Source organism: Candoia aspera, chromosome 1 (genome assembly GCF_035149785.1).
Source record: "Candoia aspera isolate rCanAsp1 chromosome 1, rCanAsp1.hap2, whole genome shotgun sequence".
Lineage (NCBI taxonomy): Eukaryota > Metazoa > Chordata > Lepidosauria > Squamata > Boidae > Candoia > Candoia aspera.
Genome location: NC_086153.1, coordinates 22,067,664 through 22,094,971, shown reverse-complemented (window position 1 = coordinate 22,094,971; position 27,308 = coordinate 22,067,664). Strand labels below are relative to the sequence as shown.

The 27,308-nt window shown below is 37.6% G+C and overlaps 1 protein-coding gene across 1 annotated transcript in view; it reads left to right on the top strand.

Annotated features, from left to right (window-relative positions):
- Positions 1-27,308, top strand: part of ASXL2 (ASXL transcriptional regulator 2) — a 75,648-nt gene that overhangs the window by 21,757 nt on the left and 26,583 nt on the right. Inside the window, exons 2-5 of the mRNA XM_063300181.1 lie at positions 12,793-12,875; positions 15,079-15,081; positions 18,462-18,570; positions 20,103-20,256. Of these exons, the coding sequence (XP_063156251.1) occupies positions 12,793-12,875; positions 15,079-15,081; positions 18,462-18,570; positions 20,103-20,256 (349 nt within the window). The remainder of the gene's footprint in view (positions 1-12,792; positions 12,876-15,078; positions 15,082-18,461; positions 18,571-20,102; positions 20,257-27,308) is intronic.

Genomic DNA, 27,308 nt, shown 5'->3' with positions numbered 1-27,308 from the left:
GTCATCACAGTGGTGTGCAACCTTCATCTCCTGCATGTTCTCTAGCCTCTCTTTTGTGGCCCCAGAGCTGCTGAAAATTGGTTGCATTAATTTTTCAGTGATGGACATTGCTGAAATAAGTATCAAAATGCACCTAGTTCCCCCCCCCCCTTTAAACAGCAACTTCCTAAAAAAACACACTGCCTGTGGCCTTTGGAAACCCTCAGAATTGTCTGCCCCTAATTTTTCCAGAATCAGTACCCATTAATATTTGAGTGCTGTTGCTGTTTCTTTTTTTTTTTCACCCTTGCCTGTAAGATAACTAGTCAGGATGAAGGAACACCCTCTTGAACTGTACGTAGACATACACAGTCTGTAACTACCTTGCATCATCTCCTTTCTTCATGACCTTGATTCTAATTAAAGCTTTGAACAACAATTGCCTAACTAGATGAGTCACAGTAATCTAGGTCAAGTCCTCTTCAAACCTCTCTCTCCTGCTGGTTTATGGGTAGAAATACATTTTTACCTGTTTCTGTTGCCACACTGAATTTTTTATGGAAGAAGAAAGATCCACAGTATATTTCAGTTTGCAAAATTGTTTCTAGGTGCAAGAATCCCTTCCTCTAATATCCATGCAACAATAATGTTTCTGATCCATTCACCTTCCTGTTTAAAGTAGTAGAAGTCATGCACAGTGGAAGGAACCTTTGCATTGTTCAGTGACTTGCCGCAGCCTTTTTAGATGGACTAATTCAGATAGGTCATAATTACTAAACCTATTTCACACTGCCAGATGGAACCTCTTCTTGTATCTTTGGTAACCTGAGAATGTGTGGGAATAGGGGAAGATTGTACATGTACTGTTGCCTTGTTTTTTGTCTTCTTAGAACATATCTGGAGAATATGGGAGTGGTTATCTGCTACTGTTTAACTAGAAAGGATGAGATTTAATAGATGTAAGTGCTTGTAAGAGGGAGGTAGGGTAGTAAAAGTTTTGTTGAAATTCACTTTGGTAGTGGTTCCACTCTACTGGAATACTGTATGCAGTTGTAGTATGCCAATATTTTTACTTCTGTGGCTTTATTTACTTATTAATATATCATCTTTCTGCTTGATAGGCAGTATCTTACAACAATTAAAACAAAATGGAAAGAAAACATAACAGATGATTTTAGCACTTGTTCAACCAGTACTTTAATGCAATTAAAATCAATTAACTGAAGCTGAGAGCCAGTTTGGTGTAGTGGTTAAGGCATCAGGCTAGAAACCGGGAGACCAGGAGTTCTAGTCCTGCCTTAGGCATGAAAGCCAGTGGGTGACTTTGGGCCAGTCACTCTCTCAGCCCTAGGAAGGAGGCAGTGGCAAACCACTTCTGAAAAATCTTGCCAAGAAAACTGCAGGGACTTGTCCAGGCAGTCTCTGAGAATGGCCACAATTGAATGGAGTAAAAACAAAAACAAAAATAAGCTAGGCAAAAAAATATGCACTTTTGTCATTTTTCTAAATACTGAGAGATTTGTTGTCAAATCAGTTTTATAAAGGATTATGCACCAGCGGATGTATTTCACAGTGCAGTTTTATAAGTTTATCACTCAAGCAATATATATGAAAAAAATATATTCATGAATTACAGTTTCTGAAATTCTAGTTATTATGGTTATTGCCAAGATTCAGTGCTAGTGTTGCTAGCAGAATTTGAATCTCAAATCTTTGAAAGTTTGCTTGAAAGCAGAAGTATGTAATTGTTTAATGGTTGTATAAAGTTGTGTGTACTGGGTTAGAGGTTTAACTTACCCATTCTTCCTCCTGGAGTCCTTTCCTTTTGAATGTCTTATTCCCCTAAATTGTTAGGCAATATACTGGTTTTCAAGTCCATCATACTATTCTAGCTATTAAAATCTGCTGGTACTAATGTTTCATTACTGTGATAGAACAGGAGTTTATTAAAAGGTGATTGCATCCTCAGAACATGCTCCTTTTAGCCCCTGTTCAGCCAGTATGCCAGGGGGAAAAAAGTACCTAGAGCTGCAAGGTCCATATGCTTTGTCTCTTTATTTCTGCTTAAATTTATAATATTCTCTTAAATTTATAATATTTATGTACTGTTTCTTTACCAGAAGTTCTCAGCGCAGGTTCATGTAGTATGAAGTGGCTGTTCTCAGATGTTTACAATCTTGATTTGGTTTTCATATTCAGATCTTAAAGGAAACAGTAATGTCACATATTCTACAAATGATGTTTATTTGGATGAGAGCACTTCTTCCCTTGAAGCTGCCTGCCTCTCCCTTCTTGCTTTCCAGAACAGGTAATAAGGGTAGGGCTGTTTCTGCCACCTACTTACTCCCTCATACAGCTGACTTGTTGGTAATTGAAATCCTTAGAGGAGTTGCTGTCCTACTTTGCTTTATATTAGCATTTTTTAGCTGTCTTGGCCTGTGCTAAGCACATTCCCCCCTCCCCTATGTAACCCTTTCCCCTGGTTCCAAGTTCTCTCGCACAGTGAGCAACTCTGAGGAATTCCTGGAAAATGTTAGCAGATTGCAAATATGTATGCCAAGCAGCTGACCTGAATCTTTTCTTTAATCTTAGAGGCTGCTTCTAGTGCTGTATTAAAAGTACTGATAGAATGGGTAATCAAAGGAAAAACTGCCCAAAGTCAAAACAAGGTGGAAAATGGGAGGGCAAGAAAGGATATTCTGCAGAAATGAATCCGTTGAGCTCACTGGATGCAGAAATTCAAAAATGTACAATCTAGTCCTTTTGTGAGTAGTAAACTGGGATAGTCTGAGGTATGCTTTGGCAAGGCAGTATCAGGAATTTTAATAAGACAACTATGCAAATCTGCTAAATGACTTTACCTTTTAAAGACAGTGGTAGTGAATGGAGAAGATGGGATGTGTGCATAGCATATACACTGGGAACAGGGGACGCTTTGACCATTCTGGGTAGGGTAGCACAGATAGTGTAATGTGACCAGATATTCAGGAGTAAAAATTGGGATTCATTAATTTGTATAAATATATACTGTATATCTATTAATGTTAATCCTGTTTTTCAAATCCAAATAAAAATGGAAACGAAAAACCTTGATATGGTCAGATTTTATTTTTTCATTATAAATTCCCCTGACAAGTTTTTTTTTTTTTTTTGTAGAATGATTTCTGAATACTTTCGTTTTTAAGGGCTTTTACTACAATAGCTGTAGCTTTTAGGAATTGTTTCTTTCAGTCTACAGGAAATAGTTTTTTTCCTGTTCTTAGTTTACCATCAAAGTAGTACTTTGCTTGTCAGGACTAAATCCAATTTTGTGTTTTCTGTAAATTATGCTTGCCAAGGACCTTACCTATTTCTCCTCACAGTATGATAGATATATCATCTGAAAACGAAGTAAATTTCAAAAATACTTACTTTAAATATTCCCTCACAATAAATAAATTACTATGTGTATGAACTATCCATGTTTTCTCTTAGAATCATTAGTGGATACAGATATATAGTCGATGTTGCCCATATCTCTCTTCAGACCATCAAATACATTTGTAACAAGAGTTTTTGTTACTGTATGGCCACAGAAGAACTTTGTCATCATCAAGTTTCTAGTTAAAGCAGAAGTGTGGCTCACTGACTCAGTATTGTGCTTAAGCATTACAATGTAGGGAGCACTTGTATTTTCAGCTGCTGCCTTTCAGCTAATTAAATTAGTTAACATTTCTTCCAGGAGTTGCTTTCTCAAACACATTTGCTACACTGCTGCTTTCAGCTTCAATCCATAGTTTGTGTGTTTGGGAGAGGAAGGAGGTGTTTGAATATGATCAACAGTGAGTAACAGAAAAGTGTACTTTTGTATAGTCTGTGCCTGCCTTACTCAAAAAAATGAAGGCTGTCTGTAATTCTTCACTGAATCAACATTTGAATTTAGGAGGCTTCTCTCAGCAAATTGCTTTGATGAATAGTGCTTTAGAGATTTTTGGTCATGAAGTATAAACTAAAAACTTTATCATTTTTCAAAATGTGTGGTTACTAATGGACCCATTTCAATGTATTGAAGGATTTAAATTTTAAAACCAGTTTTGCCTAGAATGGCATCCCAGAAGGGTCTCTGCAGCTTTTATTCATTTGTAAAATATCCTATTTACTACAGCTGTCAGTAGTATATACCAGGAGCAAGTACAAATTATTACATTCCAGTAAATATGTCTATATAAATTCCACTGGGAGATTCTCCTGCTTATGTCTGCATGAAATGAATAGAAATCTCAGAAGAATAATATTTGTATAAATCCTACTCATTCCAGTGAGGCTTGTACAGGAAAAGTTCTCACTGTTCTCTTTTGATCATTATTACCTATAGGTTCATCTATAATTTGTAAAATATAATTAATATGGCTGTATTAATAGGCATTTAATTGAATAATAAGAGTAATGTGCATTTTATAATAAAATCTGCTTTGCTTCTTTCTTGGTCCTCCTGCCCACATCAGATGTGCATGGCCTCCCTCAAAATAAGAGCAAGTACATCTATGTTTATCATTGCACTCTTTTTAAAGAAAGATTGGAAGTTAATATTTGGAAGGGCTTTTCAACATCAGTACCGTCATTGCGAACACTTCCTGTTGTCTGCTGTGCTTGTATTTTGTGTGCAAAATGTTTCCACATCAGATCAAGCTAGTAGATGAGCAAAAAGCAATAGGCCCTGCTAGCCAGCAGGAAATAGAGAATGAAGTAGACAAAAAAACAACAACAGGAACTAGAGTTGGTGATTACCAGATGCAATTTCTTTTATTACTTCTTCCATGCTGCCATTGCCCAATCTGCCCAAAATGAGTAGTAAATATGGAAGTGGTTTCCTGCATTATAGCTCATGCAAACCTTTTGCTGGTTGGGTTCCTAAAACTGGGATGTTTTTTTGGGTTTGGGGGCTGTCTGCTGCCTGGTTCATCTTTCTCAAAACCAAGGCTGTCCGAGCAAAAATATCTGTTCACCCTAAGCCTGTGCTATTAAGATGTCTTGAAATGTGCAAATAAATATTTTCAATTTAAATGAAATAGGGATTCTTCAAATTCTTATTATACTGAGCCTCTTGAGGATTAGGAAAATATACCTCACTGCAAGTGTATCTAAATGTATGAGATGCTTGGACAGAGATTTTAGCTTTATGATGAAAGCAGGTCAAAGAGAGGGGACCCTCATATTAAAGTCCTTTATGTCCATTGTAAGAGGAAACTCCCAAGGAATGGAAAGTTGTGTGCGCTGTTGCAAATATATTGGCCCTACAGAATCAGATTAAGAATAATTTAGATTGTTATTATATTATCAAACCACAGATTTTTAAAAGTATTATTCAATATCCATAAATTTTGTATTATTTGTAGTATATTAGTTGAGTTTCCATGGGAAGCAACTCTTTTTAAGGCATTGGTGTTTGTTTTAGAAAGATCTTGGTATGACTGCCTAACGTGCTTTTGCCATGATGAATCTGTCTGACATCAGCAATCTCTTAGATCTCCAGCCCTGAGCCATAACAAGAACCTTGAATTGCACTTGGAAACATACCAATGCAGGTCTCACAGCAGAAGTGTTAAAAACTGTCCTAAAAGCACATGGGCCACTACATTTTGCAGCAGTTGCAGTTTCTAGGGAATCTTTCTAGGTGATCTTCAAGGGCAGCCCCATGTAAATGAATTACAGTAATCCATGCAGAAATGATAATGTCACAAGTGATCACCTTTGGTACCCTCTGTCCTAGGTAATGTCACAATTAGTTTACTAGCCAAAGGCCTTCCTGGCCAAGGCTTCCACATACATTTCCAGGAAGTCCCCTGGAAATGTGAGCCTGTTCTCTCACAGGGAGCTCCAATCCCATTGACAGCCAAAGATATAATCCCAGAATTATAACAGTTTTGAATGAATAGCCACTCCATCTTGCTTGGGTTGAGTCTAGTCTTTTCATTCATATCCATAGCCATATTAATACTTGAAGCTAATTATAATCAACAGATTGGAAGGGACCATTTAGCCTAACTCCTGCTCAGTGCAAAAGTCAAAGTAATCCAGACAGATTACTGTCTCCAGACTCTATGTCAGGGCTGTGAAAGGTGAAAGGTCCCTTGTGCAAGCACCGAGTCATGTCTGAGCCTTTGGGGGGACACCACTTTTGTGACGTTTTCTTGGCAGACTATAGAGCAGGGTGGTTTGCCATTGCCTTCCCCAGTCATCACCTTCCCCAGCAAGCTGGGTGCTCATTTTACCGACCTCGGAAGGATGGAAGGCTGAGTTGACCTGAGCTGACTCTCCGAGAATCCAGCTTTCGCTGGGATCGAACTCGGATCGTGGGGAGAATTTTGGTTGCAATACTGCCGCCTACCACTCTGCGCCACACGAGGCTCTTAGCCATATTAATACTTGAAGCTAATTATAATCAACAGATTGGAAGGGACCATTTAGCCTAACTCCTGCTCAGTGCAAAAGTCAAAGTAATCCAGACAGATTGCTATCTAGCCTCCACTTGAATACATTCAGTGAGGAGGAGCCCACCACCTCACTATGTTGAATGGCTATTAATTTTAGGAAGTTTTTTTTTTTTTAACAATCAGAATTTGCTTTCCTCTAATTTACATCCATTATTCTGTGATTGCACTCTAGAATGAAAGACATTGTGATCTTTTGGTCATATCCTTTCAGAGTGCAATGATACCCCCTCTCCCCTGGTCGTCTTTTCTCAAAGCTTAAGATTTCCAGTTCTTTCGATTTCTCTTCATGGGACTTAGTTTCTAAATTCCTGGATTATCCTTGCTGCACTTCAATTGTTCCAGCTTGAAGATTCCTTAATATGCCCACAATCAGACATTGTGCTCAAGGTGGAAACTGACTAATGCAGAATAAAGCAGAACTATTATTTCCCTTATATTTTGGCCAAAATATAAAGCAACTGAAAGAAGCTGTACAAGATTGGAAATCATGGAGAGAGCCGGCTTATGGAATCGCCAAGGGTTGGATATGGCTGAATGGATAAATCGATTCGATTATTTCCCTTGCATTTGGAAAGTGTAATTCCGTTGGTATAGTCAAATGTACTTTCATTTGACTTTTTTGCAGCCATTATCTCACTGATGATTTATATTCACTTTGTGATCAATTACTGTTGAAATATTTTTCTCACAAATATTATTGCCAAGCCATCCTTTGGATAAGAGAGCAAGTTTGGTCTAGTGATTAAGGCAACAGGCTAGAAACCAGGAGACTGAGAGTTCTAGTCCCACCTTAGTCATGAAAGCCGGCTGGGTGACTTTGGGCCAGTCACACTCTCTCAGCCCGACTCACCTTACAGGGGGGTTGTTGTGGGGAAAATAGGAGGAGGAAGGAGGATTAGGTATGTTTGCTGCCTTGAGTTATTATGTCAGGGCTATAAATGTTAAAAAGTGGAATGCTCATGGATCACATCTTTCCCTTCCTGCCACTGCCAGCTGGATCTGCCCACTCAGGAAAGAGCAGAAACACATTGCCTCTGTCTTCCAGTTCTCATTGGTAGGCTAGAAGAATATTGTCATTGACAGTATCAAAAGCCGCCATGAGTTGCAGTAGGATGAGGATGATTGTATGCCCTCCATTCTAGCCCTGCCACAAGTCATCCATGAGGTCAATGAACCTTGCTCCCTATGTGATTGATAAATTGCTTATCCTAGTTCTTAGTTAAGCGAATAGATGCAGATTACTTCCTCTCAACCCTGAAGAAGCTGAAAGGAAAGAAAAGTTCTTTATCATAAGGCAGAGCTAAGGCAGTTGAGTTGGGAGGGGTTTCTTCCACAAAGCCCTGCCTTCTGACTAGAAGTAGGCTGGGCTCCATCTTCCATGATGAAGAATGACTGTTATCTGGTATTTATTCTTCAGAGTGGCTTTTAATTAGAGGGTTATTGGTTAGAGGGATATTGACTTTAGATCAGTATTATTTTAAAATATGAGAAATAATATTCACTAAAAACTTACATGGCAGTGAAGAGTTAAGAATTTAATGAAATAATAAAATGTTACCGTCTTAATAAATGCTAAACATTTATAACAATATTAATAAAATGTTAATTTTTTTTAACATTTGGCCTCCATTTTTTAGCTATATCAACAATAATTTCTAACAGATTATCCCTAGGCATACAGGTAGTCCTCATTTAGTAACCACAGTTGGGACTGGCAACTCAGTCATTAAGCGAAGTGGTTGCTAAGTGAAACCGCAACGGCTTATGTTCTTCAGCTTTCCTTTGCTTTACAGACCTGCAAAGGTTGTAAATGCAAGGATTGGTCACAGAGTTACTTTTTCATCACTGTCATAACTGCAGTCACTGTATGAGGCAGTTGCTAAACAAGGACTACCTATAAAGTTTTTTATACATACAGAATATGAATAGTTTTGTATCTTCCTTAAGATTGCCCTCCAAAAAGAGTACCTTGATGTCTAGGCAAGCGCAGTAGTTTATTGATCCTGAGGGGGATGCCATTGCAGCTCCTGGTAGGGTTTCTCTTGCTGGTGAGGTCAAATGGGAGAGGTGAAGCTATGAGTAATCCATAAGGGCAAGTCAGGTTCTATGGACAGGGGGAAATTAAACCCCTTTAATAGAAGGAACCTAAAATCAAAACCAGGAGAAGGCTATGGCAACCTACTTCCCGACTTTTGGAGGTAGAGCACGAGATCCCTCGCTTCATCATGCTTGCCAACTTTTATCTTTATCTTTTATTGATGTTATCGTAATTTCTTTGATCGTTGTGAGCCACCCTGAGTCATTGAGACTCAGGTAGATACAAGTTTAATAAATAATAATAATAATAACAATAACATTGTTGCAAAGAACACTGTATGGACATGGTTAAAAACATTTCAGAGAGTTTGGGTACAAGTGATGAGAACTCAAGTTGGAAAGTTGCTGTAATCATTGAGAAGAATATGATAACATGACCAAACCCAAACTGCAAGGATGTTTGATGATGTCAGTATCAAAAGAGGAGTTCTTTACTCATAAGAGCACATAGAACTGGAATATGGAATGTCAGAAGCAGGAACCAAGGAAAATTTGAAATTGTCAAACAGAAAATAAAGGATACCATATTGGGTGTTTTAGTAATAAGCAAATATAGGGCGTAAGAGCATACCAAAGAATGAAGTGGCCGTGATACTCAGGAAGAATATCATTTAGTATAATATCAATGTCAGTATATGCACTTAATAGATATGCAATGGATGAGGATATTGAGGAATTCTACAGCAAATTGCAAGGATAGTAAATGCAATCTAGAAAGGACCTAATATTACTAGTCCATAATTGAAATGCAAAGTTGGAGAAATGGAAGAACCTGCAATCACAGTAAAATTTGGATCGAGTAAATCCAATAATGTGGAAGATAGGCTAATAGGGTTTTTGTAAAGAGAACTTTGAGACACTGCAGGTTGTGAAATAGTCCATGACTTATTGGTGAATATAGAGGGTAAGCTTAGAAATAAAATAGATTAGGTGCTTAAGCAAGATTTGTTGTGGTCATCCTGTCAGAATATAAATTCTTTGTAAGGAACAACATTAGTACACTTACCTTAAGCAAACAAGAACCTAAAGAGCTATGGGAAAAGATAAGATACGTGAACACTGATATTCCCCAGATTTCAAATTGGAGAAGATCAAAGTGACTTTTGGAACAGATTTAGAGGCTGCTCAATTCTAGGTGACTCTGGGCAGCTTTCCTTAAAGCTGGAAAAACAACAACAAGGATGTAAGAGGATGTGCAAATTACAACACAAAAAGTCTCAACTGCCCTTCCACCACATGGTTTCCACAGTAGTATTCAAAATCAGGGTGCAGGGGAGGGAACCACACCAATAAATTTATATTGTTAAAATGCAAACAAAGCCACCCATCAGAAGGTCAGAGACATTTAAACCTGGAGCTAGGACAAACAGGAGGCAGAACTCTTTCTATACCTCATATAGCTGTCATCAGTCCATGCCATTTATTATTTATTGTAATAGTAAAATAAAAGCTGAACATTTATTAAGTTGGCAATTATCCAGTACATGCTGGTCTGATTTTCATTGGAAAATTATTGGGATTTTACTGCCATCTCAAAAGTGTCTAAGACTGCAATATTTTCCCTAACCTGCTGTGTCCTCAGTTCCATCAACCACCACAAGACATTCAACTGACCAGGCAAGAACCTTGGGTTTTTAAAATTACATTTTAATACGGCCTGAGGTCAGCATGCTTAGAAACAAGTAAACAGACAAAACTTCTTGTTTGCATTCTTATAAGTTTATTGGTGTGATTCCACCTCTACCACCGACTTTGGATACTGCTGTGGAGTCCATGTGGAGGAAGGGTTGAGAATTATTATTATTATTATTATTTCAACTTACATGGTTGCCCATCTCACATGGCAATTCTGGGTGGCCAGCAACATTTTAAAATCATAACGCAAATAACATAAAACCACAATGCATATAATGATAGCCTAGGTAAAAGCCAATCTACCACAAATCAAACAATTTCACAGGCTCCAGCTAATGATCCGACCACCGTGCCCAGGAACACATCCATGTCTTTAAAGGTTTTCAAAAAGCAGGCAAGATCAGGAGCAATCTAATATCTGGGGAATGGTGTTCCAAAGGGCAGGTGCTATGCCAGAAAAGGCCTACTTTCACATTGCTAGCTTCTGGCCTATCCTTGGGATGTCTTCAAATTGTACACAATCCCTTTCTATAAAACAAAACTATTGCCTGCAAAGAAAGTTGCAAATTACGTTACTCCAGGAGCCAAAGCAAACTCCTTCTCCAGAGGTTTCTTACTTTTTTGGCTTTCTGAAAAATAAAAGTGCTGAACTTGGTTTTTACCAATTTTTTAAAAATAAGTGCTTTTAAGAAATCTGCTTTCAATCTGATTTCCTCAAAAGGTAATTTTGATACTCAGTTTATTTTAATAGCATGTCATATCATGCAGTTCTTTAGTAAATGGCCTAAGGGAATTAGGGAATTTGTCCAGGACTTCCCACTTAAATAAAACCAGAAATATAAATATTTAGCTGATATATCAAAATGTTGTATAGCCCTCATTGCTGGATGTTACCGACCTGAATATCTACTTCCAATACACTATTTTTCTGGTCTCCTAATACCCACACTTCTATTCTCCCCCTTTCAGGAATCATGGCATGTAGATATTTCCAAGCAAAGGGCAGAGAAATCCTTTTTCTTCTGAGAAAATATCTTATTATTCAACTTCTTGCTTTCTAAAGCGGGGAAAAAAAACCTCAAAAGCTTTTCAGTAGCTTCCTCATTTCATTGTCCATTTTGGAAGGCATATCCGAACTCTTCATGGATCCATGAAGACTGGAAGTCAGCCGTGTGGTGCCCACAGCTGCTATGAAGCCTGTGACACCACTAGATGGTGCCCACTGACTCCAAAATGATATATTGTTTTATATTATATTTAAATTCTATTTATCTTATTTAATTTTAAAATGCCCAGAGTTTTATAAGAGAAACCAAATCTTACAAGCCCATGTTCCTGCGTAAGACTTTTGCCATTTTTTAATGCAATATTTATATTTTAGAGGCTTTGGCATTGCTGGTAGTATGGAGATAATGGTATCATGCATGACATGTGGCATTGCTGGTAGCAGCTCACTAGAACATCTAGTTTGTATCTATCTACCTACCTACCTACCTACCTATCTACCTGTTTATTTATTTATTTCACAGTATTTGCAATCCCAATCTCAAACAAGTCTGGTGCTTACAACAAGGCAAGATTAAAATCAATGTAAGGGGGAAAAAAGTTGTCAGCCACCCAGAGTCATGTATATGAGATGAGCAGCCATATAAAATTATTAAATAAATAAATAAAATTTCTGTGATGGCCATCCAGGATCAGCCAGGGCTGAAGGCACATTGGAACAATACTGCTCTTAATTGTTTCCTAAAATTAAATAATGTTGGGGTCCCTGAACCTCTGGGGAAGGATGTTTCACAAGCTGATGCATCACAAGCTGATTGCTATGACTAAGAGTATCTCTTGTCTGGTCTACACCTCATGCATCTCTCAAGGAGGGGGGACCCTTTATAGACCCATTCTAAATTACCTGACCCAGACATGTTCAATTTTAGCAAAGCATTGCCTGTTATATATTAGGGTTGTACCATTTAGCTTCACATAGGTTCAACTTCAGATATACTGTTCTGTATGTAGTATTTGTTGCAGGCATTTCTAAGACAGATGTCATATCTCTACTGTGCAATCCCTTAACACTCATTGCATGATGAATATGAACTGAAGAGGTTGGTATTGAGGACAAACATCCTTGTTTAAGTCGACTATTCCACTGTGAATGATTATTCCACTAATTCTGGGTGTCATAAACATTCCCTTTCTGTTTCTTTGTTTTAATCTTGATATTGCATACTTGACAGATATAATTAAGGGTATATAACTACTATGTTACCTAAGTATGTCAAGTGGAAGTAGAGTTAGTTACAGAGATTATCTGCCATTGTAGTTCAGAGAGAAGAGAAGTAATGGGATTTTAGTAGTTTTGCTAATTATAAGAAAGTAGTCTAGCTAATGATAAGAATGAAAAAACAAGCTGGAAGTACCACCTGCCAACTATTGTGCAATTCATGTTCGTTAGCTCAAGCTGAGGGATACATATTTGGGAGAATTGTTTCTAAATCATTGGGCAGGCAAGTAGACATAGAACATAGGAAAAAAGGTTGAAGCAAATTGCTGGCTCTAAAATAAGACAAGGCAAGTAGATTCAAAACTCTTTTTTTTTTCTTATCAGGTCCTAGAAAAAAATCCTAACAGACCAATGAGCCACAAAGAGATTCTTCAGGTTATCCAAAAGGAAGGGTTAAAAGAGATTAGGTGAGTATGAATTACTGTACTGCTTAGTACTCCTAATAACATAAACCAGAAATATTTTCCAACTGTAGACTTTGTGAGTATTGCAGGGGGCAAATAGTTAACTAAGATAGCACCTTCTTACTGTTTTATTATCATATTACACCTTTCCTCTTTTCTAATAAATGTCTCTATAGAGTTTACTCAATATATTTTTGCATTAGAATTAATAATTTGTTGGCTGTAAATTAGTAATTAGATATGTAAGAATCCCACTTAGTAATGAAGACAAATCAAATAATAAGACTGAAAAGCAGCAGATAATATAATTCTGAACTCAGACCAGTTGTCCAGTAATTTTCAGAGCTATCCCTTTGGGCATGGAAAAGCTTAGGCTTAAAAATTAAGAATTGGCCAAGGAATCTATTCAGACTTTACCATGATGTGTTCATGAATATGTATTCCTCTCATGTTCAAGCTTTCTTCCAGATTTAGTTACTCAGACTAGTTTTGTTTCTACATGAAACTCTGAATTTCATTTCTTTGTATTTATGAAAACATCAGTTAGGGAACCAATGCTTTCTGTAACAGACAGCAAGGAGTTTTCTTCATAAGCTGGATGGCAGCTTCCGGATTGAAGTAATATCACCTGGATGCCACGTGCCTAAAGAATTTTCTTTTCAGAGCTGCTCAGTGGTTGAGATTGAGTTGTCAATCAGTAAATCATTAGTTATTTCACTAAACTTAGGAGCTGGACTAAGTTAAGCTTTTCTAGAAATCAGTATTATTGCTGTTATCTATTGCATGTATGTTTCACTTTCCTCTGAGAACTCAAGGCAACTTACAGAAAGGTCCCCCTTAATTTTGTCCTTATAACAATTCTGTGAGGCAGGTTAGGCTGAGAGTGGGTAACTGTTTCAAAATGAACTCCATAGTTGAGAAATTGAACCTTGGTCTCCTCAGTTCAGATCTGGCACTTTAAATACTATATTCAAATGTCTGACACGTATCTAGATTGCTTTTGTCTAGTCTGACTCTAGGAACTGTTTAATGATTCAGACAGTGGAGGTGTTTTCTAATTTTACTATTACAGTATTTTCTTTCCAAGTTGAATGAGAGAGATCGAATGAGGCCTTCCATGAGCATGGATGCCAATTCACCTTATCTGTAAGGGAATAATAATGACTTAACCTTACAGAGCTGTTTAAAGAATTATTAGAACAATCATATGAAATGCTTTGAATGTTTCAATATGTTTTATAAAAATGGTAAATATTTGTTGACTAACCTATCTGCTTAAATGAAAGCACTTCATAGGAGGAAGAACTATGCAACTATGTACTGGAGTTTGTATACATGCTGTGAAGTTGCAGTGTGCACGCATGTGATTTTTACCAGAAAGCAAACATGGATTTTGTGCTTTGTAATCAAAATGAATTCCACGTTATAAAAAAAGATGCACAGAAAATTGTAATATATTCCATTCAGATCAGAGAATCCCTATATTAAAATTTTGCTTTTTAAAAATAGCTTTGCAATGTGCAATTTTCCCAGGTTTACTAAATAGAGTTTGTTTTTGGGACCTGAATTTAATAAAGAAATTTTTAGTAGAGGAAAAATTTGTCCCAGAGGGGACAAAACTTAAGATTTTCAGCCCAATGTTAAAAACAAAAAAAACTTTAAAATTTGTGTCAGGCTCTTGGGATTGTGTATGACCTGGGGAGCTTCCAAAAAGAGGACCCTGCCCACAAAGAGGAACTAGATATTGCTTATTTCTGGCTTATATGGACCATGTTACTTAAAATATTGTTTCCTTCACCCATAAGAGTTTGAGATTTTTTTTTTGCTCTTTTCTGGTATTCTGCCACTGCCTAGAGATTTTGCATTTCCAGAGATTTGTCTTTAAAAATTGCCCAGTTGTTTTTCTGCTCTTTGATGATGATTCTTACTTTTCTGGGTCAAAAGATGGCATTTAAGTAAAAAAAAAAAATTGTATTATTTATTGTGGTTAATTATTAATTGACCTAAGCCAACTTAGATATTTCTATCTGAAATACAAAGGGAAAAAGAAAATACAGAATTTTCAAAGAAGAGTAATAAGAACGCCATATCCTAGTACCTTTCAGAATTTAATCAAATGACTCTGTTAATACTTTGAAATGTGAACTATTCCCTTCCCTCAATACTTCAACTAAAATTAAGGCAGTCAGGCATGTTTTCCTTAAAGAAGGTAATGGCTGAAAAATTCTCATATGAGTGCTGTAGCTTCAGCTTCAGAATTGAAGCTGTCAGAAAAAATAGTCCAAGGATGTATCCCATGATGCATGATGCTATATTTCTCCAACATTAGCTTAATAGGTGACTTCCTGGTTCTAATGTCAGTTTGGATCAGATGCTAGATTGAATAAAATTGTGTTCGGTAGTCTCTTCCAAACGTCAGGTGTTTGCTCATGATAACCTTCCTGCTCTATAAGTCTCTTGGACATACATCCTTCGGGCAATTCTTTTCTAACAGGTATGATTTCTGTGTAATGGCTTGGGCTTTGTTTTTTTTTTAGCCATAGTAATAAATATTGAAATAAACAATTGCCACCAGAAATTAGGTTCAATAAATGGTCATGGAGTATTTTAAGTACATATATCTTTATTAAGTCTTGCAACCAACCCACAAGAAATGTTCTTTATTACATTTGGAAGAGTATGTTTGTAAGATCAGTGTGGACCATGTAATTCTGAGTTGACATCTGTAGTAATGGAGCAGTTTCTGCAATATTCTTCTTTGTTCCCACCTAGAGGTAGCATTGATTCTACGGCCTGTTATGTTACTATTCTTGACCTCTCCTTCAGTGTAATTCAGACTTGAAGCTCAGAGTGGCATCTTTTATTTATACTGCCAACACTCCCCCTCGAGACTTGCAAAGCCTCCCTGATGAATTTGTCCCACTTTTGTCCCCTGTGTTCTCTATAATCTAAGAAAAAAATGTCTGATATGGGTGGTCATTGGAAATATGTAAAAGCATTGCTTTACTGGCATACTTAAATTTTTATCTTTTCTTTTTTTACCATTCTCACTGTCTCTTTTTTATTTGTTTTTGGGTGTCTTGGATTTCCATCTTTTCCAGAAGGTAAGAACCACAATTAATGAATAAATTCCTTTGCACATAATCAAAGTAATGCTACATTTACTTAGCTTGCTTTGTACAGAAGCTTAGCAATAATTTCAGTGCTGTTAGGTTGAAGAATCATTTCTCTGTGTACCTAAAGCTTGCTTGTGGGAGGCAGTGGCTAGCCAAATGAGGTGGGAAGGGCTGACATTTTCCAGTCAAGTCTTTTCTTCTGTTTGACCTGAATAAAAGAAGTTTAGCATTGGCTCTTCTACTTTCATCTCTGATTAACTTGGCAGGGTTTTCTGAACCATCTTGTTGTTCGCTCTAGGATCTTCTGAATGTTGAATTAAAATAAAGTAGAACTGGGGATCCTTTTTTGGCCCAAAGGCGGCTCTCATTTATACCCCTCCAGGGTCATGCCAGGGAGCATGCCATTCTCTTTCTTCTTATGCTTCCTTTCTCCCATAGTTTTTCCTACAAGCTGTTCCCTCCAGAGTCCCATTTCCCCTCCTTTTTTCCACAGAGCCTTTTTGTAGCAATGTAAGCTTTTCAGATGCCTGAACTGCTGCAGGAAGGGAAGGAATTATTTAGCTCCAGAGCATGAGGAATGGAGCCTCCATTTCATCCTTGTGCAGGGGTTACACTTCTAAAAGTCTTTCTTGGCATCATTAAAAGCTTTTTAAACACTTAATTGCTATCTAGAGGGAGGGGCTAGATGAGATGACAAGGGGAGTCCAGTGATGTACCTCTGGCTAGTGGTTTCCCATTCAGAATACTGGCCTGTCTACACAGTGACTTTTAGCTACAACACCACTAGAAATATAAGATGCATCTTTGAGAAAGGCAGTGATCTTCATACAATGAGTTAATGGACTTATGCAGCCAGCAACGTGAACTATTGCTTATTGGTTTTGCAACTCCTCCTTCACCTATGGAGAGAAGTCACACTGAAACCTCTGTGCAATGTCAGAAGCAGATGCATTTCTTGATTCCATTTAATCCTCTAAATAAGCAGTGTGTGTTTATTTACTGGTTATTTTTGGCATGATCTTTCTGTATTTTGGTTCTAGAGTAGGGGTGAGCAGCCTGTGGCGTTGTGTGACTTGGAACCCCTTTTGACTAGAATCACAGAAAACTGGTGGTGTGATTTTGTACCATTCCTGAGGCAAGAAGTCCATGAAAAATATTGTATAAACCCTCAAATGCTTTAAAAAGAGAGAAAGAAACAGAGCTCAACACTCTCCAAAAGCCAAGGGGGAAAAAATCAATGCTAGATCCATATGTCTCACCCCCCCCGCCCCCTGCAGCTCTCAGGTTCTTCCTAAATGTGAAATGTGGCCTTATTTGACAAAATGTTGCTCACTTCTATTCTAGAAGCAAAGGTTTCTGTACATAAACAAAGGAAATGAACTGTCCTGTATAAATCTCTCATTGGCATTACAGGCCAGAGTTAATTAAATGAATTGTCTTGTGGGAGTAGACTGTTAGCTAGTGCTTTCCTTGTGACTTTGGTTTCAGATTAGTTTTTTGCTTACTTCAAACTCACACCTTTTGGCATATTGCAGTTACAGTTTGCATATCTAGACTTCATGTTGACGAGCTTAGTGCATTGTTCATAAATGAACGTGATTTGCTTATGAATGTATTCGTTGCTTTTTACTGGGTGTCGAACTCCTGTAAACAAGCGCGCATTGGAAGCAACTTGGAAGAATAAAAAAATTGAGCACGTGAGCCCACTTCATTCTGTAATGCTGCTCCTTGGCTTTATTATGGTTGCACAGCACACACAGGAGTTTGCAATTGAATTAGAAGCAACTCTTTTATTTTTGGAAATACTATGAAATTGGTATACTTTAATCTCAAGCCAGTATGTTTCAATTTTTTTTTTAATGCTAGTATGTCTGAAGCAATGAAGACTGAGCCATTCCCAGAAATGTCGAAACTTTTTTTCTTAATGTTTTGGTTGTTGGTGGCCGAAGAAAAGTTCTAATATCTCTGATGCTGTTTTTTTTTTTAATGTTGCGTAACACTTGTGTTTAGGAATGTGACAGACTATGTATGAAGCAACTGAAGAAATTTCTTTCCCTTCTGGGAATTCTTCCCTGAATAGCAAGAGCAGTTTTCTCTTTTATAATTAACAGAAGTGTATGCATATTCTATGCTGTATTTTGCAGTATATGCTTGTTTATAGAGAATTCACCTGTTGAATTTGATTGTCCATTGTCTCTAAAATTTCCCTCAAGTGCCATGGCCTATAACATCTGTGCTAAACCTGGTCTTATCTCATTAAAAAAAAAAAGATAATTTGCATGTACTGGAGAATTGTTATCGGTTGGTTGGATTCAGGCTGCATCCAAATTGAATAAATAAATAAATAAAATTGGCAAGGCCTTGTTGGGTCATTTTTCTTACCATCATGTAATGCATAGGTCCAGTGGATACGAAGTGTGATAGCATTGCTTTGTTGTGTTGCTGGTGGCTAAATCTGCACTTCTATTTCCAGTGGAACTTCTCCCCTTGCATGCCTGAATGCTATGCTGCATACCAACTCCCGTGGAGATGAGGGAATTTTCTATAAGGTCCCTGGAAGGATGGGGGTCTATACCCTGAAGGTGAGTCTCCTGCTTGAAATGAGCACTGTCTTTTAACAGGTTAAACTATATTTCAAACCATGAACTGCCAGAGTTAGAAAACTTTATGAAGTAGTTTGCAGATGTTCTAAATAAACCTTCCTAGTGGGGCTTAGAGTAGTCTTTGAAATGATGAAGGGTGACAATATGTGTTCGGCAGTGTTCCTGCATTGCCCCTCATGACTGATTAGATCACAAACCAATTATTATCCATGAATTGAAAGTCATAATTAACTTAACAAGAAGTTCATTGGATCAAATCTGTTGTTAGGAGTACGAGAAGCTGTTAGAAATACAAGAAACATTCTACTGAGTCACACCATTGATTTAGTTCAATATTATCAACACTGGCAACAGCTCTCCAGGCTTTCAGACATGGCTGTAGTCCTGCCTAGTGGTTCTTGGTTGAATCTAGAACTTCTGCATGTTCTGTCACTGAGCTAAGGCTTTTCTTTTGTGAGAATAAGCTCTCCAGTAGGTAGACAATATAGTGTAAATGTTGTCCAATGTGTATGAACAATTATTACGAAAAAGATTGTTTTCACAAGAATTCTATTTTTATAAACTAACTAAACTAAATGAAGAAAATAGGTGGAATGTTAAATATGATAGTACTAACAATTTGGGGGTTTTTGAGGTGCACAGTAGAACAGTTATATGTGGTAGGCTCCATTCCTTGGAAGTTTGGGAGTGCTGAGGGATGTGCGTGGTCATTTTTTGGACAGGGAGTAGTATGAGATCCACTTTGCCTCCAGAGCTATAATCCTAACCTATGTCCATACATACACCCTGGAGAAGATGCTGATGCTAGGGAGAGTGGAAGGCAAAAGGAAGAGGGGCCGACCAAGGGCAAGATGGATGGATGATATTCTAGAGGTGACGGACTCGTCCCTGGGGGAGCTGGGGGTGTTGACGACCGACAGGAAGCTCTGGCGTGGGCTGGTCCATGAAGTCACGAAGAGTCGGAAGCGACTAAACGAATAAACAACAAAATGTCCATACATATTAAATAAAAATGGAATGTCCTCTTGAGTGCAGTGCCTTGTGAACTCAGGGACACATTTATTTAATTTTCTTGGCAACAATATCAAATTGGTTTGCTATTGCCTTCGTTCATTCATTCATTCATTCATTCATTCATTCATTCAGGTTTTCCAGTCCAGTTTACAGTTCTGGGATTTTCTGGAGGTTTCTCATTCAAATACTAAACAGATCCAAACCTGCTTAGCTTTCCTAGATCAACCTAAGTCAGATAGGTACTGCCACCTAACAGGTCCCATCCATATTAAATACCTGCAAATAAGGTCTGTGTCATCTTTCATAGTTGCCATTAATTTTAATTGGGCTTGCATACATGATATTCCTAGAAGATCATATTCCCTCATTTTTGAACTGGTGGCATCAATCTATTTTAGGGTTTAATTTTCCCCTATGTTGAATTGAAGTAGAGAAATACACATTAGATTCTACTGCATTTGCATTTGTATGATTCTTTCTCTGTTACTCATTTGCAGAAAGATGTTCCTGATGGACTGAAGGACTTGTCTGAAGGCTCAGAAGAAAGCAGTGATATACAGTCAGATTCCCCCATCTCAGAAAGCAGCAGTAGCAGCAGTAGTGACCAGAATAGCAACAAGGAAGGAAGAAAAAGCAGGTGGCGAAGGAAAGGTAGATATTCCTGTTTTTTTAATAGTAATTTTATTAAAAATTACAACTACAATGATAAAAAAACTAATGCAAACTAGAAAAAGAAAAAGAAAAAATAGAAGGTGCAGAAAAGAAAATAGAAAAAAAATAGAAAAGAAAGAAAAAATAATAAAGAAAAAAGCAGTTGTTTCTGCCCGTCCAATTCAATCTGGTAGGTTGGGCATGCTGCAGGTCCTGTCAGCCAAGGAATGTTGGTCGGCTGGGACTAGAAGGTGTGCCTTCTCAGCTGTAGCGCCTGCCCTCTGGAATATCCTCCCTAAAGAGTTTAGGATGTCCCTGACCCTGTTGGCCTTTCGTAAAGCCGTGAAAACCTGGTTATGTGCCCAGGTCTGGGGCCTCAAACATGTGAATGGTCCCGTTTCTTGGTTATATTAACATCTGTGCACTGCTTACTTGGTGGCCATGTATATTTATTCTGTAATTTAATTGTTTTAATTGAAATTGTTTTAATTGTTTTATAGTTTTTATTGTTGTAAGCCGCTCTGAGTCACTTGCTGAGAAGGGCGGCTATAGAAATTGAATAAATAAATAAATAGTAAAGAAAAAGAAAAGAAAAATCTAAAGAAATGACTTTCCACTCCATCACAACAAGCATAAACAATTTTAGTAACGTATTGCCTTCTCTTAAAATACAACAAATGATCTTTTCTTCCCATATCCCATCTCTTATCTATAAACAAATCCTTAAAAATGTTGTCATTTCAGTCCTGATCAGCAAAAGTTCATTAAGGGTTACCAGAGATAACAACATATCTATTTTAACCTTGATCAGATAAACCCACTTTATATTCCTTCCTTTTACTTTTAACGATCTTGATTTTAATCCCTTCAAATAATGTCCTAGAATTTTATTTCTTTTCATTTTTTCTTTATCCCTTCTCACAAAATTCTTCAAAGCTTTAACAAATCTCTTCTGTAAATCCTATATAGGAAGATTATCCAGGTCACTCCCTTGGTTTGTTATTTGTGTATCCCCTTTAATTATTAAGAAATCAGCCAGTTTCTTTTATACGTCCAGCATAGCATCTTTTTCCACATCATTCTTGTAGCTTGTCATTTTTAAATCCACTTTCAGATCAGTCTCAGTCTTGTCTGGTAAAACTTGTTCCTCTTCCATAACATCTTTTAAACACAGTCTGTCTATAGAGGCAGACACTCTTAAAATTAACTTCTGGGTCCATTGTTCAAAAATATCCTTTAACGTGTTGAACATTTAAAGTATTTTGCTCCATTCTGTATTAGTAAGTCAATTTTAAGAGTTCTTCTCCTGTAATTGTAATCTTTAGTTCCTTCTAGTTCCCTCAAACCACACCCTATCATGTTTTTTTTAAAGAATTCAAAACAAAAGTATTTTTCCATGGGAAGGATTCTTATAATTAATTCTAAAATCTTATTTCAAATTTATCTGGACCCTTAGTCCATTTGTAACTTTCTAATATCATAATTTTAATCACCTTTTTGCTCTTTATTCCAGGAAAAAAAAATTAAGTCCTTAAACTTGTATTTAAAGCTTATTTCACTAAGGATTGAAAGAAATAGTGCTGTTAAACTGTCAATCCAAAGATTCCCAATAGCTGAAAAGCAGTTCTTTAAAATTTTATTTCAAGCAATATCAGGTAATTACATTAACATAAATCCAAGATACATATAAAGGAAAAAAAGATATAGGTAGCTGAAAAGCGGTTAACAAGCAATTTGTTTGCATACGTCCTTAAATCCTCTGGAGACCGCTGTCTTTTCCCCATCTCCTTTGCTTTTAGTTTCTAAGGGAAGAACTGCAGAGAACAGCATTTTTGCCAGGTTATGTCTTATTACATTATTGGAAAAATTTTGCAGAATGCTCCTTGTTCAGATATTGCATGTGAAAATGGTAAATACTAAAGTCAGAGCAAATTGGATTATCTGTCAGTGTCAGTAGCAGACCCTGGAGAGAAAATCTAGATCAATCTATAGTATGGAGTTGAGTGCCTTAAGTATGGCTTCATATGAAGCTTTGAAAATGGAAGTAGTTTGTGATTCTACAAAAGGCAAAGGATGAAAGAGTGGTGCATTCTGTAATTTAGGGGATGAGATTTCAAACTTACGCATTTCTACACATCTTAATGGCAGGAACGCAAGCCGCCTCCGACAGCAAGAATGTGCAACTTTTTCTGGGTTGAGGGCCACGTTTTACTTTTGAGTGACATATCGAGGATCATACTCCAAAAACAGTGAACAAAGCTAGACAAATCTAAATATAACTTCATTTAGTTTATACTTAAAATTAAACACAGATAATATGATTATTGTCCGGCTATGTATTTTACCATTTTTATCTTCTGTCACAGAAACTTTCTGCTTTTACCACATTACAAGTTACTATTTGGTAATACATTTTAGAGCTTTTGAGCAGCTATGTGAGGCCTTGGGGCTCAGGTTGTACAATTCTGCCTTGAGTAAGAGATAACAAAAGGTTTCAGTAGCAGTGCATGCAGGAGGAATGATTTGCAAGTGGCATAGGTTAACACTTACTGCTTTTGTTATTAAGGATGATGAGAAATGTAGTGCTATATAGGATAGATCATTGAACAAAATTTTGAACTGGACACACTTCTAGGAAATGTGAATATTCTTTCATGTTTAACTTTGAGTCATTTCTGTATAGCAGCATTTCTCAACCTTAGCAACATTAAGATGTGTGGACTTCAACTCCCCATGTTGGCTGGGGAATTTTGGGAGTTGAAGTCCTCACATTTTAAAGTTTCCAAGATTGAGAAACACTGCTGTACAGTCTCTGTAGCTAATCCCTGGTAAACATGTGAGATGAGAGAAGTCAATAAACAAAAAGTCGAGAAAGGTTGCAACTCATGGATTTTGAAATTGCTTTGAAAGTAAGCTTCTTATCAAATTTCTCATCTTCAAGACTGATTGTTGTGCAATTATCTGAGTTTGCTAGAAAAGACATTGTAAAGGCTATACGTAGTGCAGACCTATAAAAATCATGGGCAGTATTTTGGTGACTGGAGGCTAAATGTAACATCTTTTGCAGTGGCAAGGCAATAATGCAAAACAAGGAGGTCTGTGTCATTCATGGGCCTTGTCTATTTCCTAGATGGGAAGAGATTCGATTTTTAATGTGTGGTTTTTTAAAGCCTGTTTTAGACCTTACATTACTGTGTATGTATTTCTGCTCCAAAATAATGGGAAACCAAAACACCAATTTTTAGAAGTTGTGGTCAGAAGAGGCTGTAGCAGTTATTTTTTTAAAACGGATCATATGCAGTCAAAAAGCCTTATGTTACCCACTTTGTCCTAACTAAAGTGAGAGGCAACTGGCACAGTTCAGCGTGTTAAGCTTTTTTCCTTCAGGAATTGTCTCATTCTGTATCATTCTGAGCTCTCCTTAAGATTAGAAAGAGAAATTCCCACCCATCTCAGAGCAGAAAAAACTTTAGTGAAGTTTATTTAGGAAATTTGTATAGCCGCCCATCTCACATAACATGAGTCTGGGTGGTATACAAATTTGGTCCAGGTCTCAGTGCATATTGGGTTTTTCTAGAATAAGCCCCTCCCCTGCTGACACAACCACCCCGGTGCTATTTTTTAAACTTAAACTGCCTTTCCTTCTGGATCTGGGTGTCGGAATATTCTTTTTGTGAAGAAAAGCATGTTTTTAAAAGGTTACAAATGTAAGTGGGAGCGAAGAGGGGAGGAATGCGAACATCCACACTATCTCTGGTTAGAGGAGTCCTTGTACATTAGCCCAAAAGTCCACTTGGCCAACTCTCCCTTTTCTGACAGTGGCCAGCCAGATAAGAAAATAGTAATCCTGCTGGTCTAATCTGTTCACCAAGCCAGTCCATCCAACACATGAGGAATTGAGCAGTGCCCTTCCCCTAGTCCCTTTATCACACCACTGTACTCTTTTACATGTCTTTTATCCTCTCCATTTGAGGAGCAGTGGTGGGATTGGCCCACTTCACCATGTTTTTCCCCATCATAGGGGAAGCAGGCAAGGACCAGTGCTTTTATCTTCATTTATTTATATTCTTCCTGGCATAAATCAGGCAATACCAACAAGCAAGATTGTCTCTTTTTTGTCAGAAGAATGACAGGCAAAGAGGAATCACTGGCAGACTGTAAATGAAGAGTACTGGATATTGTACATTGTACATTGTTGGCGTGTGTGGCTCTGATGGGCCTTTATATCATACAGATATATGCAGCACTATATACAAAGTTCAGTTTTAAAGGAACTATTTGGTCCTAGGCGGAAGCTGGATTCTCAGGCGGCTGGTTCAGGTTGACTCAGCCATCCTTCCAAGGTCGATAAAATGAGTACCCAGCTTGCTGGGCAAGGCGACGACTGGGGAAGGCAATGGCAAACCACCCCGCTATAGTCTGCCAAGAAAACATTGCGAAAGCGGTGTCCCCCAAAGGGTCAGACATGACTTGGTACTTGCACAGGGGACATTTGTTCCTAGATCAGTGGGTTCTGAGTGCCAGTAGCTTTGCAACAGCTTAGTCTCAGCAAACTTTATATCTCTAGGTTGAGAAATTAATCATTTAAAACAAGAGGAAGGTTGCAATTCAAGATAAGTAATTATTATCCAACTTGGTGACAAAATCTTAATACATATTCTCAATGGTCCTCCATCAGGATTCCCTCAAAAAAGGAGAAATATACAGTAACGTTTGTACTTAAGTTGGTGTACGTACTGTAACTGGTAAGTGCTGTTCATCAGATATTCACTGTCACACACATTATTCATGTACCTGGATTAAAGCTGCCTTTAAGAAAAGCAGTGCAAATCAAATAAAACTATCTGAGATCTTCATCTGATCTTGTGCCACCTTTGGTAAACATGGGGAAAAAACATGTAGGGTTTTTCCTCTAGTAAATAGATAGCAGTTTTTCCTGCTGTCCTCCAGTGCTGCTATTCTTCAGCATTAATTTGCAATTCAGACGAATTGTCCTTTTTGGCATTGATTAAAAAAAGTGTTGAGGACTAAAGTTAATTTGCCTTAAAGTACACCTGCTCACTTCCTCTCACTTAGCACAGTGATAGACAATATTTATCCCTCCAAGTGTTGCTTAATTTCAGCTCCTCTGAGTTGTAACCAGCGTGGCCAGTGGTGAGGCACAATGGGAACTGCTGTTCAATGTCTAGAAGGTTATGCATTGCCCGCTACTGATTTAACAAAGTTTAAACAATTGACGTTCCAAGAGTTTATGCAAAAGGCATTCTGTTATGCAGAGGAGCTTAGTTTTCCAGACATTAAGTACTGAAAGAGTCTGTGTTTTCTTGTTCCATTGACTTTTGTACATGAAGGAATTATGTAAAGACCCTATTGAGCAAATCTCTCACATTTATGCTGCCAAACAGAAGTATTTTAGACACCATGGTTGCATCTCAATCCTATTCTGATACTTTAATTGAAGTTTATTGAAAGTTCAAAGGGGATATAATACAGGAAGAAGTGTCAGCAGAGCACATAATTTTCAATTAACATCTGGCTGTGGAGAGGACTGCTTTATTGAGTACGGACTTGCTTCACTTATAGACTGTTTTGAGGTTTTGTAACAAAATTCATGTGCCAAGTGCTTTTTATTAGAAAGGGATCTCCCCCAACATGTGCCAAAAAGATCTCATAAAACTCTTTGTTTTCTCAGTAAGTGCATACTTGGTAGTTTGTCTCTCATGACCCAAGGAGCTTGCGGTTGTCAAGGAAACCATTTTTCTGTTCAACTTGGGGGCGGATAGAGAGTGCATGAAGGAATATGCTGGATCCTATATAGTCACACATATTGTGTTCAGTATTCCAAATACTACAGCTTCAATTACTGTATTGCTGAGCTATGCAAATCAATGCTGGCAATTATTGTTTAGCTGCATCAATTTATAAAGTTTGGTGTAATCCTTTCAGTAGCATACACACAAAAGAAATACACTAATGGATCATCATAGTATTCAGTAAAACATAATACCTCCAGGACTCAGAACTAATTTTTTATGTCCCTTGAGACATATTTAGAATGTTGATGGATAGATTTGGACCTCCAGATTTTTGTAAACCCTCCACTTGAATGCATCCAGGGAAAAGAAGTTTGCAATCACTCTGGGTAATCGGAATATTGAGATGTGCTCAATTGCCCTGATTCCTTACATACAGCCACACTTCAGTGTTCTTTTAGGGATATAGAATTCTACATTTGACCATGCCTTCCTTCCTTGGCCTCAAACAATGCAAGAGACCCTAGAAAGCAACTATGCTTATGGCTCACAACTCTCCTATTGGACTTCTGCATGAGGAACTAATAGATGAATGGAGAGGACAGAAAAGCAAGATGATTTTGATTCTATGGAATTTCCAGTAAATTCACTAAAGACAGTAGCTTGAGGAAAATTCATGTACTGAGATAGTTTGAGTTGCATACAGTCCTTCTAGTTGAGCAGAGGTGGAGGACCTTTAAGTGCCTGAGAGTCACATTCCATTCCAGGAGCAAACTACCATGGCAAGCTCCTGCTTGTTTTTGAGAAGGTAGTCATAGCTGTAAATCAGCATTTGCAAAACAATTGATACCAGCCTAGACCTGTCAGTTCATAACCCTGAACAACAAAGCTGCCGTTAAATATGCCTTCCAGCCAAATATGTTGAGCATCCTGCCCTTATTTGTAATAGCAGAATATATTTACTCTCTGAACACAAGCTAAAGGAGCCTTAATGTAAGTACTGTGTTACTCAATTTACCATTAAGTTTGATTCATACATGATTTTAGTAGAAATCTCTTTAATGGAAAGTAGCACACAAAACAGTGAAGAAGTTGCAAATGAAAGTTCCCGTGTTTTCCCCAAGTTAAACGACCCAATGAGTACAAGCCCCTTCCCTCTCTCAAGCATGTAGCCCCCCTCTTCGTGCCAGTCAGCTCAACTCCACGCAGTTGTCTCCAATGGCTCAGTAGCTTGACCTTGGATACCAGAGATAGTCCAAACAAGATGTTTTCACACTCCTGGCATGTTCCCACTCCCAA